The sequence below is a fragment of the Plectrocnemia conspersa genome, unplaced genomic scaffold, assembly GCF_051122295.1.
Source record: "Plectrocnemia conspersa isolate PC_06_02 unplaced genomic scaffold, ASM5112229v1 ptg000012l, whole genome shotgun sequence".
Classification (NCBI taxonomy): domain Eukaryota; kingdom Metazoa; phylum Arthropoda; class Insecta; order Trichoptera; family Polycentropodidae; genus Plectrocnemia; species Plectrocnemia conspersa.
This window is the reverse complement of record NW_028277176.1, coordinates 18,563,072-18,578,418: the sequence shown is the minus strand read 5'-3', so window position 1 is coordinate 18,578,418 and position 15,347 is coordinate 18,563,072. Positions and strand designations below refer to the sequence as shown.

Below are 15,347 nucleotides of genomic sequence, written 5' to 3'. Positions count from 1 at the left end.
TCTTCTGGTGAAAATGCATTTGGACTTTACTAGTAAAAATCTAACGTTACCAAAAAATACACATTTACTGTAACATTAATACATCGGATGTAAATAAATAATGATAAGAATGTAAATATATGTATTATTATATATAGAAAATTTGAAATCATCTAATTTTACTACCAGATAATTTATATTTTCACTGTTAAAAATATATATCTACTGGTGAAAATATAATTTTACTGAAATTACATATTTAAAAAAATATTTTCGGGATAGATTCGAGACTGTTTTCCTTTTATTAATAAACACATTAAATTGTATGTATTATTTATTTATTTTGCTGCATTAAATCAAGATGTCAAATTACCGACAATATAATCTATAAAGACATTTACATTTATGTAATTCAGCTGGTGCGGTTGTTGATTTTTAGTTATTTCTTTGCTTCTTCCTAAGGTATTTAATCTGAATTTTCAGATCGAATACCTAAATTTACTGCTTCTAATTTACATTCCTTGAATATTTTCTCTCATGCTCAATATTTTTTAAACGTGCGAAAAATAAAAAAAATCAACAATAATTTGCAAACAAATTTTAACACAAACGGAGTCGTGTCAATAAATTAGAATATGTCCCTTTGAATAATAATGCTTATTGTGAAAGTACTACTTAGAAAGTGGGTGCTTTTGAAGGCAATGTTCCGCTCTTTTTATTTCTTGTATGTATAAAAAGAGCTGAAGGAACATATACTTGAAATATATCAGTACATACATCTCCAACAAGTTTAGTTCAGATTCATTATTTGAGGTCGATTTTTATTTTTTTATAAATATTAGGGGTACCGGAAAAGATTCCATTTTTTTTTACATTCCTTGTTTGAGATCAGTTTGACCCTTGACACGGTGGAGTGAGCATCTTTGTAAGTTTTTTTTCTCTATAGTATTGTTCCTCGGCTTTTTTTTTGCGCCATAAATATTTTTTAATCTAAAGGGTAAAATTAGCAAACCAGAAGCAATCGAACAATACATACGGCATTGCATGCTACTTTTTTTTCGATCAAGGCTGGAAAGCAACTAAGGCAGCTAAAACCATTATTAAAATTTATGGAGCAGTAATAACAGCAAACAGATGCCAGTTTTGGTTCCGGCGATTTAAATCTGGCGATAGGACCTTAACAGACGTTCCGAAATCAGGACGACTTTCGAAATTCGACGATGAACTGCTGAAGGTCATTTTGTAATCAAATCCTTGTCAAAGTATCGAGGATTTATCCCAAAAACTTGCTGCTCCGTGATCTACAGTGCAAGAACACAAAAAAATTCGGCAAAACTAATCGAATGGGTATTTGGGTTCCCCGTGCGCTGTCCGTAGCGAACAAAGAGGAGCGGATGAACACGTGCGATTCACTGTTGTCAAGAAACAGAATTCACCCATATTTGAATCAAATTGTGACTAGTGACGAAAAGTGGATAGTATACGACAACGTGGTGCGAAAAAAACAATGGCTTTCAAAGAAGAAAGTACCTGTTCCAACCCCTAAGCCCGACCTCACCCTTCGCAAGTCCTATTGTGTGTATGGTGGGATATTCGTGGAATTATCCATTATGAACTGTTAAAACTGGGTGATACGGTAACTGCAGAAGTTTATTGTCAACATCTCGAAAGATTAAATGAGAAATTAAAAGTGAAACGTCCGAATTTGATAAACCGAAAAGGAGTGATTCTGTTACACGACCACGCGCGCCCTCTCAGTGCAAAGATGACCCGTGAAAAAATATGCAATTTAAATTTTGAAGTCTTGAAGCATCCTCCATATTCGCCATACCTCGCTCCTTCTGATTTTTATCTCTTTAGATGTATGGAACATTCATTTAGGGACAAAAAATTTGAAAATCTGAAGGAATTCGAAAATCATTTAAATTCGTATTTTAATTCGAAACCACCAAATTGTTATAAAGCGGGAATCCAAAAACTGCCTAAAAGTTGGCAAACAGTTCTAGATAACTATAAGGATTATATTTTATAATATGTAAAATAATATGAAAATATAATTTCAATAAGACCTATGATGTTTAAAATAATGGTTTTCTTTCCGGTACCCCTGATATATTCTTGCTATGATCTAGAGACAGGCCCCTAAAGGAGAATGGGCCCCGGGAATTTGTCCCCTCTCGGCAGGCCTGTGTACATATAAATAAATTTCACACAATGAGATAAATACAATTTTAAAAATACACAAAAATGTGATACATTAAAATAGCGTAATATCAAAAATTAGTAATCATTTTTTTATGTCAACAATCGTTTGCTGTTAACTCATGAAATTATACATATTATATTTTTAGGGCAATAGTAAAAGTTTCTTGTTCTCTACATATTTGACAATAGAAAGATCATAATTTATTTAATGTCAGCACTTCTTTACCATGCTAATAAATACAAGTATAATCATTTTGCTCCAGTATTTACTACATATATTGTCTATATAAAATTACATTGTTTACATTGCGCTTTTTATCTAAAAATTCGCTCCCATCTCATGCATCAAGTATGCGGAGCATCCGCACTATCCGATCTTGGTTCGTTTTCCGCACGTCACTTTCGTGCCGTGCTGTGTATATTTCCACGATGTTTCTATTCTACCTAGAGGTGAGAGTAGTCGTGACGGCATAAGGAATCCGCGTATGCATGCATTTATTTGCATAGATTTCTATATGGTTGCGGTAGGAAAAAGCACGCGAACAGATTTGTCGTGCGTTCGAAGAGTAATCTGACTTTTCATCTGTCTATACATTGCGTTTCTAATCCTGCCGTTGAAAAGAAGTTACGGTATTTAATGAATCGTTAAATTTGAACTGTTCAGGACAGCGTGGTTTTTCTTGAACGCATATTACACGCTCGTGGACGAGTTAATAGTCTGTCATGTTCAAACGTCAACTTTGATTTTCTTTTGTGCAGAATCATTACACTATTTATAGTATAATTGATTGCTTGCATAACGATTGGTGCATAATGATTTGATAATGATAACGTGTGGTTTAATTTCACTTTGAATTTCTATAAATCATCTGTCATTGGTATCTTTAAGAATCTTAATATTTTATTTTGAATACTAGAACCTTTTTGTTACAGAGGTATCTTAAACATTTTGCCTGAAATGTAATGGGTTTTTACTGAAAGTAAAAATGAGTTTTGATGCATATCAATATGTTCAATCAGAGCAGTTGAATTATTAATAATATAATAAATTATATATATATATATATTTAATAAAAAAAATTAACTACTGTGAAACGAAAAATCACAATAATCTATTAAAAATCAAGATGTAAGTAAAACTTTAATTAGAGTGAATCTTGTGCTTTTGTATAAAATATACTTTCCACTTTCGCAAAAATTACTTTTTAAACATTGGCGTATATTTCCCATATACAATAATAACAACGACATAGAAAGTAAACGCTGTGTTTTGTAGGAGAAAAATGCTCGCGCACAAAAAGCACTCATTATGCGTGTAAATTATGGGAATGAATATTTCTCTAGTATATTTAAATATCCTTGGTTGTGAAGATATTTTATTATCATGTAGAAGTTGGTCATTTGTAGAAAACAAAGCAACAATAATTATTGTGTGTTGCGTTGAGGGTTATGCTTATTAGTTCTCTTTCCTGATCTTTGTTCGTCTACCTTTTAATTTTCACGGACCAACCCATTGTCGCTTTGAGAGTTAATCATGTTATATTGTGTTGTATTATATAATAATGATTGCGATTGTGATAGTTTGAACTTATGAATCCGTGAGAATTTCTATGAGATATGTAAGATAAAAAAATAAAAAGTTCCTGCTATTTCTGTTTTTGTGTATAGTCGAATTTCACAGATAATAAACGATTTCTTGAAAATATAAAAGAATGCAGTTGATACTAAATTTACTGTTGTCAAATACCTTTGATTACAGTTTTTCCTTAATAATGGAAAAAGTTTTAGGTACAATATAATATTTTACTATTTGTTCACAATAGCGTAGTAAATCGTTTTGCAGTTTTTTACCCTTCTATCAAATCATTTTTTATTTAAACAAATATAATACAGAAATAGGAAATACGTCTTCAATCAAGTCCTCTTGATATATTAGATTATTATAATTATTAATTAAATTGATCAAATTACAAAAAATATAATAAAAATAAAATATGCGTCTTAAACATATGTTCATAATCTTTAGTGACTTGAAAGTTTTATTTCTTTCATTATAAAATGTAGATTTTTTAATTAAATAAATACAACTAACTTCTTCTTAACATATTATTAAGTAAATATTCATATTCTTTAATTTATCTAAGTAATATGTGCGGAATCTGGCGGTGCACGCGCATATTTTTATAAGTACAAAGATTTTTATATAAATTATTTATGAAATTGGTCGTAAAATTTGTACAATTTAGTAGTTGTGCGTCATGTAATCTTTATTTTGTCTCGAAGATCGGGTTAAAATATTGAGATTAAGGTGACTGCTTAGCTGGACCTGGTGATGGTCAGAGTATGCATAACAAAGACTTAACAACTTGTCGCCTAATCATAAAAATAAATATAATTTGGTTTTATGATTGCTGTTAACGCATAAGATAAGTTTTTCTTCCCCGTTAAAATATAAGCTTGTACTTTTTTGTAGGCTCCGTGGTTATGAAGGATAATTAAATGTAGAAGTACAGGACAATTCAACAAATTACAACATTAAGTAGTCAAAAGTCTAAGTTTCTAATTAAAATGTACGATATATTGATATATTTTTATGAAGTATTCATCCTTTAGTTATTGTACTATGTCTAAATGTTTTGTTTATTACTGGTATTAAAACTAAAGCTCAATATCATGAATGTTTGTTCAATAAATGCTTTTATATTAAATTTCTAAATCTTTTATTTACAGTTGGGCAGTTTCAACAGTTATGACACGTCTGAACATTGTTCCAACTGAGACCAATCATGATGTGTGCAGCAATGCTCTGATACCACTGTGGGACATGTGCAACCACACTAATGGACAAGTATATAACTCTCTTACCTAACTGTTATTTAACCACTATGCACTTTCGTTGTTTAATTGTTCTTCTTTTATAACATTTCAGATAACAACAATCTTCAACGTTGAACTAAACCAAGCTGAATGCTTCGCTCTGAAAGATTTCAACGAGGGTGAACAGATTTTAATATTCTACGGCAAAAGAACGAATGCTTTCTTCTTTTTGTACAATGGGTATTAATTCAATCTAGTTATGCTTTTATTTATATTATTATATAATATTGATTATTAAGAGCTAATCATTTATATACAGATTTGTTTATCCTGGAAATGAACACGATGCTTTGACAATCACTCTCGGAATCAGCCCAAATGATCCTTTAGAAGATATTAAAAAGAAGTTGTTGCTTAAAATTGACATTAAAGCAAATACTGTGTTTCAAGTTTTAAGCGCACATCCACCATTGAGTAATGAATTGTTAGCATTCTCTAGAGTTTTTTGTATGGATAAAGGTATTATATATTTTGCATTTAAATTCATAATTTATTTGTATTCTAAAAATTATATCGTTACATTATAGAAAACTTACAATATTGGATGGAAAATAACGCTGATAGCTTAAAGTGGTTTGAAAATGATTTGATAAAACCTGAGATTGAAAAGAAAGCTTTTGCTTTTATCAACATGAGGTGCAAATTGCTTTTGAAAAGCTACGAAGTCAACAATCTGAGCAGTCTTTTGAACAGTGTGAATATCAGTGACGGTGAAAGTAAATTTAAAATATCGAGAAATGAAAATCATAGGTATATTATTGATTGTTACGCTGATTATATTTTATTTTGTATTTATATGTTATAAAAAAAAATACTTTTTTTTCAGGAATTTGATCAAAGCATTAAAAGAGTCTGAGATGAAATTACTCAAAAGTACAATTGACTACACACAAACAAAGCTGTGATAAATATTTCTACACTAAAACAAATATTTTATTGGATGTATTATATATGATACAAAATTAATATTCATATTTATTATTATTTATAATATTTAGGAATTATCCGCCTTTCAATTAAGCTTTAATATGTCACTTTCTATAATTTCTAAGATTATGCAATCGTTTAAAACTATTAATCAATCAATCAAGTGACATATTGAGTCTTGTTAAATAGTTTGGAGTTTTATAAAATAAATAAATGGTATTAAATCACTCTTTTAAATAAATTAAATTTATCGCTAAATCTGATACTTATAATTTATTATACTAATTTTCGTTTTTTCTACTATCCGGATTTAATTAAAAATGTTTAAAAATTATTATATATTTAGCTTGGTTATAGACTTAAACCATTTTTATTAGTGAATTTTGATTTAATTTAACAGGTTTGAATTTTTATGGGTTTTGTTAATATTATTTAATAATGAAAGCATTTAAAAAATAATATTACATGTATGATTTTTATAAAATGAAACCGAATTAAGTGATTCATATAATGTTCCACTTTATATGATATATATTATTTAAGCATTTTTTATATATATATATGTATGTCCAACATATTCATGAAGTATTTGCTTTATTATTATATTTCAATGTTCTGTTATTATTTCAGATCTGTTTTTCTCATTTCTTTGCGTTTTATATAAATAAATTGAATTTATTTACTTGCATATTACTTTTATTACGTTCACTTATACATACAACTTAATTTAATATAGTTTAATCATAATAATAATATAATTTTGGCAATATTTATCAAAAAATGTTATTATAAAAGATTCCAAAATATGTAATACTTATTCAGTGACATGCATATAGGCTTCAGCATAAAATATTTTTAAAAATAAGGTACAATTGTGAGAGAGACTCCAGTGATCGTGTTATATAAATGAAAATAAATAATTACTACTAAACATATAATTATAAAATACTATTTACACGCTTATTGTATAATATAATCTATAAATCACACAAACAGCGTTTGTTCAATATACTTATGTTAAGTTGAAAGAAAAATAATATTTTATAAATGTTTACTATTTAGGCTTCGGTAGATGTTTCTTAGTTTGTATAATATGACTAGGAAGAATTAATTTCATACTCATATTGTAATCTAGATATCTTCTTATATGAACAGAAATTCTTTCAACTAATCCCTTTATTTATGAAATATTACTTTAACATCCATTTATTTAATATAAATATAAGCTATTTATAAACTAATCATTTACATTTTGTTGAAACCAACACTCGACGTAAAGGAGGGGAAATATTTTATAATATAAAATATTAATCCTCACTCTACGTACGTTTCCATAAACCTCAAGCCTTTATGATTCAACTTCTTAAATTAAAACTTATTGAAAAATCTCAAATTGTTGAATAAAAAATCTACATTATTTTATAAACAAATTATGGTCGTTCGCTTTATGAGATCTCAAATAAATTGTGAAAATTAACTATGTGTGATTATGTCATGTCATGTTTAAGATTAACATAGAAGCGTTTCAATTATGCTAAAAATTTCATTGATAACTGCATATGGCAGAGTAACGTTCGTCATTAAGTTATTTAAAACTGTTTACTGTTCACTTTATTCTACCCTTGTGTTGAACGTAGCTTTCATACATTTCAGCGCCTTCGTTTATGAAAGATTTTGGATTTCTCAACTTAGTCCATGCTGCCACTAGAGCGCCGGACAATAAACATAATAATACACATCCTGTTGCTATGATGGTTGAGAACATCGAAGATCTCATACACGTCTCATTAGGATTAGGTAAAGCTGAAAAGAGAATAAACGATTACATTTATGTGAATTGTTATTGCTATTTATACCTATGTCATATAATTTCAAGCAATCGATAGGCTGCAGAATTACAGCACTTCAGAAGAATAGAGATTCGTTCTTACTTTTCGTTTGATTCCTTGCATATTCATCATCATCTTCGCCTTCTTGTAAAACCCTCAAAGATTGGAACAGGTTTATGTTTTCAGATAGAGTGCTTGGTGCAACACTTGTAGTTTCTTCTTCGATTGCTCTTTTGCGATGGTTTTTCACGTTTCTCCAATGGCAAGGTTGAGTCTAATTATTTAATAAGCAATTATTTACCAATCTAATTAATATTATCTTAATAAAAAAATATAATTACAGGACATCTTCCATGACACATCCGAACATCACATTCAATATATAAAGCTGGAGAGCCGGTAAATCTGAACGTTTTCATATAAGCAAAAACTTGAGTTTCAAAGACTCCGCTTTCAGACCAAGAACCTCTGAATCTTGAAATCAATTTGTCATCCACAGGACATCTGTAATTTAAAATAATTAAAAAGAAAATCTTGTATGATACTTAAAATATTTATAAATATTATATATCATACCCATATTCGTCTATCAGTTGAATTTTTTTGGTACCTCCGTTGTGAGCGTAGCAATCATTGACGACAATATCAAAGCCATCTATGAATTTAAGTTCGCATTATTATTATAATATTATTTACAATGATTTATTTAATACATACCATATTTGCTTCTCATGTAGATTATCAAAGTCAAAGGATCTCCTACTCGTACGGGTCCAGATACTCTCTGACCGTTTGTGCCATAACCGTTTCTGATCTCCATGTAGCATTCAGGCGGTTGAAGTGTAAATACTACAGGATTTCCCGTTGCAACTCTGTAAGTTAGAATAATAAGAATTCAGAATCTCTAAGAAATAAGTACAAATGAGATAATTGTCTGTAACAATCCTAATAATGTAAAAGTATATCATAAAAAATAGATTATTTAGGGTCTTCAAATTACACCGCACAAAAATATATTTGACAAAAAACGAGATAACTCACATATTAATATAATATTATATGCTGTTTTTTATAAAAAAATCTTTGACTAAATATTCAAAATCATTTTGTGGCGGCCGTTATGTGTCACACGGACATGGAAAAATAACGTTCCAATACACCAAGCAATGAATCGGCATAATAATGGATGACGAATCCATTCCATTCCTAAACCTTCCGCCAGAAAAGGCAAGAAAGACTTATAAGGGCCTCAGAGTGTCACAACTTCACAATTCCGCCGCTCTCCAGCTAAAACCTCACTGTTAAACACAGAGAGTGCAGCTCCTATAGCTACGCTACGTAGACTAGGCTCCCAGAGAGTCTCCCTCCACCAAAGATCATATACCACAGTGTCTTTAGAGGTTCGAAGCCATTAGAGCGCCTCCCAGTGACTTCAGTCCCTGGATTCCATGTCACCGGAGGACCTGTGCCTCTTGGATACTGCACCACCTTGTGACAGCACTGTTATATTTTATTTTTTCAATATGTATGCGTTAAAATTGTGTTCCCAAAACTGTTAATAACAATTATTATACAGAATTTATATTTAATTATTTTTTTGTATTTTTTTGCTGTATATAATTCAACAAAAAAAGTAAAAAAATAATATTATAATACAAGTCAGTACAAAAATTGTAATTACAATTTTTCTTGCGAAATCTATATTTTCGATAGCTGATAATCAGGATTTCTCAACATGAAGTCTAGATTTTATTTTAACTTAATTTTACTAGACTATATATTCATACAATAAAAAAAATATATTTTCGTAAAAAAATAAATGGCACAATTTTTGTAACGTATTATACAATAATAATCTTTTTTTACTTTTTATTATATATAAAAACAGGTACACTAAGACTAAAGCACACTAATAAATTTAAATAAATAAAATATTTATAAACCCAAGTAGTAATGAAATATCTATTAATGTTGTAGCTTTTATAATTATTTCCTAAATTTTATTCACAATCTGACTAGCATTAAATAAAACAACTTACTAAAAATAGTATAGAAATAGTAATGTGTTAATTAACTAAGTATTTATTGCTAACATAAATATGTATATCTAAATTTATTAGTTAAGTAATACTCACTCGACATCTAAGAATGGAAACGTGACAGTTTTCCAAAAATCATATCCGTACTCGCAAGTTACTTTGAAATGTTCATCAAATTCTTCTTCAATCAATGGATTGTACTGGACTGTAACTGTGTTCCACATGAAATTTTTCTGGAATTTTAAATATTAAATTATTAAAGCTATCCATTAAAAAAATATTTTTTTTCATAAATACTTTTTTCCTTAATTTTCAATTTCACATTAATATAATATTTTTTAAAACTACTAATTTATACTAACAGATGGCGCTTTTCTCGGATCATCGTGTCTGTTGTTTTTCCCCAATGTTCCGCACCGATTTAACTGAATATAAAACTCGTAGTAGTCTCTCCCAGAGCCGTTAATATACATGCACTCAGGATCATAAGCGTATCCTGAAAATGAATTAATAAAAGATATAATCATAAAATAAATAAATAAAATTATTTATTGTATATAACATTATCAATAACTACCTGCCGAATACACGAGTCCCGCGAAAGATCCATTGAATCCGACTCGAATCTTCATGTACTCATCTTGGCATTCGGCTTCGATATCTGCGGATTAAGAAAATTCAAGTTACACAGTAAAATAGTATTTTGGCTTTATTTATGTAGACCGGCGCGAATCTGCATTATTTCGGAAATCTTCGGCTCGGATGCGTTACTCATTTCGCCGTTACTCGTAAATTTTATTAGCCATTGTATTTAGGTTTTTGCGCAAACTGAATTAACATGCGTGTCGGCTCCAGAGATGCGTTATTGGCTCAACAAACTCTCGTTGAAGATTTTTATTTTGCGCAACGCGAAACGAACGCTAGGCAAAGCGTATTTTGGCGTGAAAATCGATTGGATTGCTACAGTTTTCTTTGTGTACAACACCTAAATTGTACAATCGTCGTTAAAGCTTTCAACCAAGCCTTATGATTTATCAGAATTATTAGATTTTGCCGTCGGATTAATGCTTCTCTAATATTATAAGTAATTTGTATATTTTTACTTAATACGTAGTATCGAGAGATTTATCGAAACAGTGGTAGCACCAGATTCAATTTTTCCTTAATGCGTCATGATTAGGGCTTAACTGTTTTTAAAAACAGTTTTATCACTAAACTGTGTAACCCGGTTTTCAATATTAGAATTAATATTCAAAATTGTTATTAAACGGTTAATATTTTCATTTGAAGCCGCCTTAGTTACAAGTAAAACATATACATACATATTATATTTGTATTCGTTTTAAAAATATTTTCGTTTGTTGTGCATTTTGTCTTCAATAACTTCTCGAGTAAGGATCAAGTATAATTAGTCACGTTAGGTCCGAGTCTCTTTAGTTCTGCAATATTTAACATTTTTAAACGTTGAGGATATTACGTTTTGATCGTGGTCGTTGTCAAGACAATATAATAGATAGTTTGGGATAGAATCGCTCGATAATCGCTCCGTTGTAGAATATATACGAATCTCTTTATAAAAACAGATTCTAACAATAAATGTGTTAATCGATTAATAATTTTATTGAGGAACCTCAAAAAAAAAACTTTTATTTAAAAAAATCTAAAATACTAAAGGACGATTTTTTATATGAGAGTCTAGAAACAAAGGTACAAAAAATTGAATATTCTATTTGATGCTCTAAAAAGTATTTAACGCACTTCGTTTTCCATCGAAATATTTCCATCTTGTAGAAATATCTTATTTTTTTTAATTGTCTCCAACAACAATTAATGAGTAATTCGTTTCATTTGCATTTCAGACTTGGATTCCGTACAGAACGCAATCGCCAGTAAATTGATTTAAGTGACACTTGTACACCTTATGTGTATAGAAAGCTACTATTTCTGCTATAAAAGAATTCCACCGGGCAAAGAGATCTGGAAAATGTGACAACGTATCACTTGGCGATGCTGAAAGGTAATCGAATGTCGATCATCCAACTCCACAGCGACCCCAGTTTTTCTTTTTATAAAGAGAGTAAATCAGATTTTTTGGGAATACTTTGAAACACTTCATTAGCATATAATAAATATTCCAAGTACTTAATTGTCTTAGTATGTCGATGATAAATAGCAAAACTAGCAAAAGACTTATATTAGATCCATGTCAATGTAATGTAGAATTCATGAAATTAGTCGTGAGGGAAATACATATTTTATTAATGGTTTAAAAGTTAGCTTAATTGTATTTATTATTTATTTTAATGCCTGTATAAAATACAACAATATATGATAATTCTCAAGTGATATGTATTTAAAATCTAACCTCATATATATATATATATATATATATATTTTTATATATATATATATATATATATATATATATATATATATATATATATATATATATATATATATATATATATATATATATATATATATATATATATATATATATATATAAATTATCCCAAAATTCACACTGGTAATTTTTCTACCAAATGATAAATTTATACAAAATTGCACGTTATATACATTGATTAAAAATAATATGGCAATTACGGCCACTAAAATCATTTGTAAAGTGGTAGGTTTGGTTGGTTTGAAAACGGAAAATTACGATATAGATAATAGTCCTGTGTGTGGGAGATCAGCAAATATAAATTATGTTGTCCTGACTGTAGAAATAAAAGCAAATTCTACTCAATACAGTAAGAAAATTGGGAAAGCTTAGAACCTGCTGTATAGGTTCCATACGAAGTGAGAGAATAAAAAAAGTAGTATTCGCATTTCCTTAAAGCTTCTGGATCTTGAAACTTCTCGACTTATTACGATCATTTGATAACCGGAGAAGAGATATGGTTAAGCAAAAGCCAAGTGGAAAAATCTATTTTTCATCAAAGTCTACAATTTATAATGCTAATGGAATTGACAGATATTTGGAAGGGTATATATTTTTTGATGCATAAAAATTACCTAATATTTTTTAAGTAACTACACATATATTTAATAAATATAATGAATTAATACATTATCGTTGCCATATAATAAGACATAAGACAATTACTCAACTTTAACTGTTTGTATTTTATTAGATGATTCATAACAGGGCTCGAAAATAATAATTTATTAACTGCTATGTAGCTTACTATTGTTCTATTTAATAGCTTCCTAAATAATAAATGATTTCAAGCATATATGCTTGTAAATGAATCTTACGAATATATCGTAATCAAAGATTTGACTACAATAATCCAACCAGATCGAAATCAGATTAGACTATGAATGCATCGCGTGATTGCATAACTTCACAGTTATTAAGTCATCACGTGAACACGACAATATATCACGTGAGGCTGTATTTCTCAATATACACCTATAAAGAATTAACATGCACACCTATATAATTATACAGATACGCGGTTTATTTATCTTTTTTACATATGCAATTAAGATGCATGGGATTATTCCTAGCAAATTTTGCACAGTTAAGCAAAACATCTAGCTAATACATAGTTGCCAGAGAAAAGAAAACTCTTCTATAATAAGTATCGCCTGTCAGTTAAGCTCTACATTAATGTAGTAATTATATAAATTGTTGAACGGTTATCTGCTCCTTAACTGAACTATTGTTTCGCCTAGACGATCTTCATTGATGTGGTGTTCGCCACACCATAGCGGATTCTCTAGTGCCCTATATATGTATATATTATATATATATAAAAAAATATTAGCGAAAAATAACGACGAGTTCCTTGGCCCATCTGGCTTAATGTAACTTTAACTGAAAATTCCCACGATCTAACGGGTTGTACTTCTGCGGCGTAATTACATAAATTACACGCTTATAACTGATGCATAATTATGGCGAAAATTCTAACAGGACCACCAGGGGCAATTAACGGTGGTGAGACATTAAAATTTATAATTTCTACTCACGCTGAACTCTGGTGTTGTTGCTTCTGAATCGTCTATATTCTCTGTCCCATGATTCTATGGGTATTCTCCATTCGAGATCGTTTGAGCTCGCAGCTTCCGATCCGGCTGCTACGCCGGCTGGAGATCTTGATCTGAGCGCAGGAACTGGCACATAGTTTGACGACTCGGAAAGAAACGCCACCTGTAATGTAATTTTAATTGTTATCTACTAGATGCATGTGATTTATTTAAAAAATCTTTACCGAAGATTTTCACATGAGATATGTTAGCGAATTAATCTTCATTAGATTATAATGTATCCCATTGTTCAAGGTATTTTTTTGCAAGTTTTCTAAATATAAGAAGATTATAGAAAATTCATTTCATTTAAGTTTATTGTCATTTACTATGACAACAATTGTGGTAGCGGCCTTACATTCAACATATAATTAAATCATTGTTTTAATAATTTAATTAAATATCTAGCATTCATAAAAATGCATTGTTACTATTGTGAAGTAATGAATTGAAAGTCATTGCAATATATTTTTTGCAAAAACCTCCAGCACAGAATAAAATTTTATTATATGACATTTTAAAATAAATTTAACACACGTTTATAAAATAATATGAAAGGCGTTTATTATATGCTAGATCCTCTTTTTGGTACTGACTCTATATTTATTTATATAGCTAAAGATACTTAAGAAACACCCCCAAGTAATATTTAAAAATACAAAAATATCAGAATTAAAATGAAACTCGATATCTTAAGACAATTTCTCTACGATTTTAGAAGACTTTGTGCCAGCAGAAGTAAAACTAGTAACAGTATTTCTTTAAATCTTATTTTTAAAAACTCACTGTATATTTTTGTATTTGATTTTTTCAAAAGATAATATTTTTATATCTGTCACTAACACTTTTATTTTAACCACTCATGGAAAACGTATATTTTATTAATACAAGTCGTACTTTAAATGATTAAGCGCTTTGTTTATTATCTATTTTATTATATTATATATGCAAATATTGGGCTAATTTATTAAAACATCCCTGGAAATTCTGAGGTTTGCAAAAGCGTACATCTTCGTACTTTGAATCCGAGATGTAGCATAATTTGTTCAGGCATATTTTTTCGATCATTAAGTCCACGTTTCCTTCTAGTTTGCTCTTCAGTATCGTTCAAACTAGTGTCAAGTACACACATGTTCAATGCGAAGGCTTCGAAGGCATTTTTAGCCGCCGTTCTTGTGCCCAATTGCCAAAGGGGCTCCCTCGAGTGATTTATTCGTCCGTCAGCCGCTAGCGCGTGAACATGTCGCAACAGCGAAATAAAAAAATAATAATATTGCTATGAGGCTGGCTGGATATGGGTCGAGTCCACTCGGCTAATTAGCTGTGCATTTCATTATAATTGTCAAAAGCGTCGGTCTCGAGATGCCTTGATGGACAACCCCGGCTGTCGCTATCTATCTGGGGATCAAATGATTGTGCGCCTCTTTAGCGTGCTGCCATTTTTGCCGTGATG

General features: G+C 29.7%; 2 protein-coding genes across 2 annotated transcripts in view; one reads left to right on the top strand and one right to left on the bottom strand.

Annotated features, from left to right (window-relative positions):
- Setd3 (SET domain containing 3) overlaps nt 1-6,668 on the top strand; it is a 41,124-nt gene extending 34,456 nt beyond the window's left edge. The window contains exons 5-9 of the mRNA XM_088199304.1: nt 4,915-5,032; nt 5,114-5,241; nt 5,321-5,520; nt 5,589-5,811; nt 5,888-6,668. Coding sequence (XP_088055430.1) covers nt 4,915-5,032; nt 5,114-5,241; nt 5,321-5,520; nt 5,589-5,811; nt 5,888-5,966 — 748 coding nt within the window. The 3' untranslated portion in view covers nt 5,967-6,668. The remainder of the gene's footprint in view (nt 1-4,914; nt 5,033-5,113; nt 5,242-5,320; nt 5,521-5,588; nt 5,812-5,887) is intronic.
- Nucleotides 6,669-6,814: 146 nt separating this feature from the next.
- On the bottom strand, nt 6,815-14,948 carry LOC148228478 (cuticlin-6). The gene is made up of 10 exons (XM_088200219.1): nt 14,913-14,948; nt 13,838-14,018; nt 10,434-10,517; nt 10,219-10,352; nt 9,953-10,089; nt 8,535-8,689; nt 8,394-8,472; nt 8,159-8,321; nt 7,920-8,091; nt 6,815-7,791 (listed from the first exon to the last, which is right to left on the bottom strand). Exons 1-10 carry the CDS (start codon nt 14,946-14,948, stop codon nt 7,595-7,597), a joined length of 1,338 nt encoding a protein of 445 aa, XP_088056345.1. The 3' UTR covers nt 6,815-7,594.
- Between the last annotated feature and the right edge of the window lie 399 nt (nt 14,949-15,347).

Excerpts from the sequence above, each read along its gene's own strand:
- LOC148228478 (XM_088200219.1), bottom strand. The coding sequence starts at position 14,948 with ATGCCTGAACAAATTATGCTACATCTCGGATTCAAA. Across the intron at positions 8,690-9,952 it reads TTTCCATTCTTAGATGTCGA|AGTTGCAACGGGAAATCCTG; the intron begins GTGAGTATTACT and ends TCTAACTTACAG. Across the intron at positions 7,792-7,919 it reads TGCAAGGAATCAAACGAAAA|CTTTACCTAATCCTAATGAG; the intron begins GTAAGAACGAAT and ends TTCTCTTTTCAG.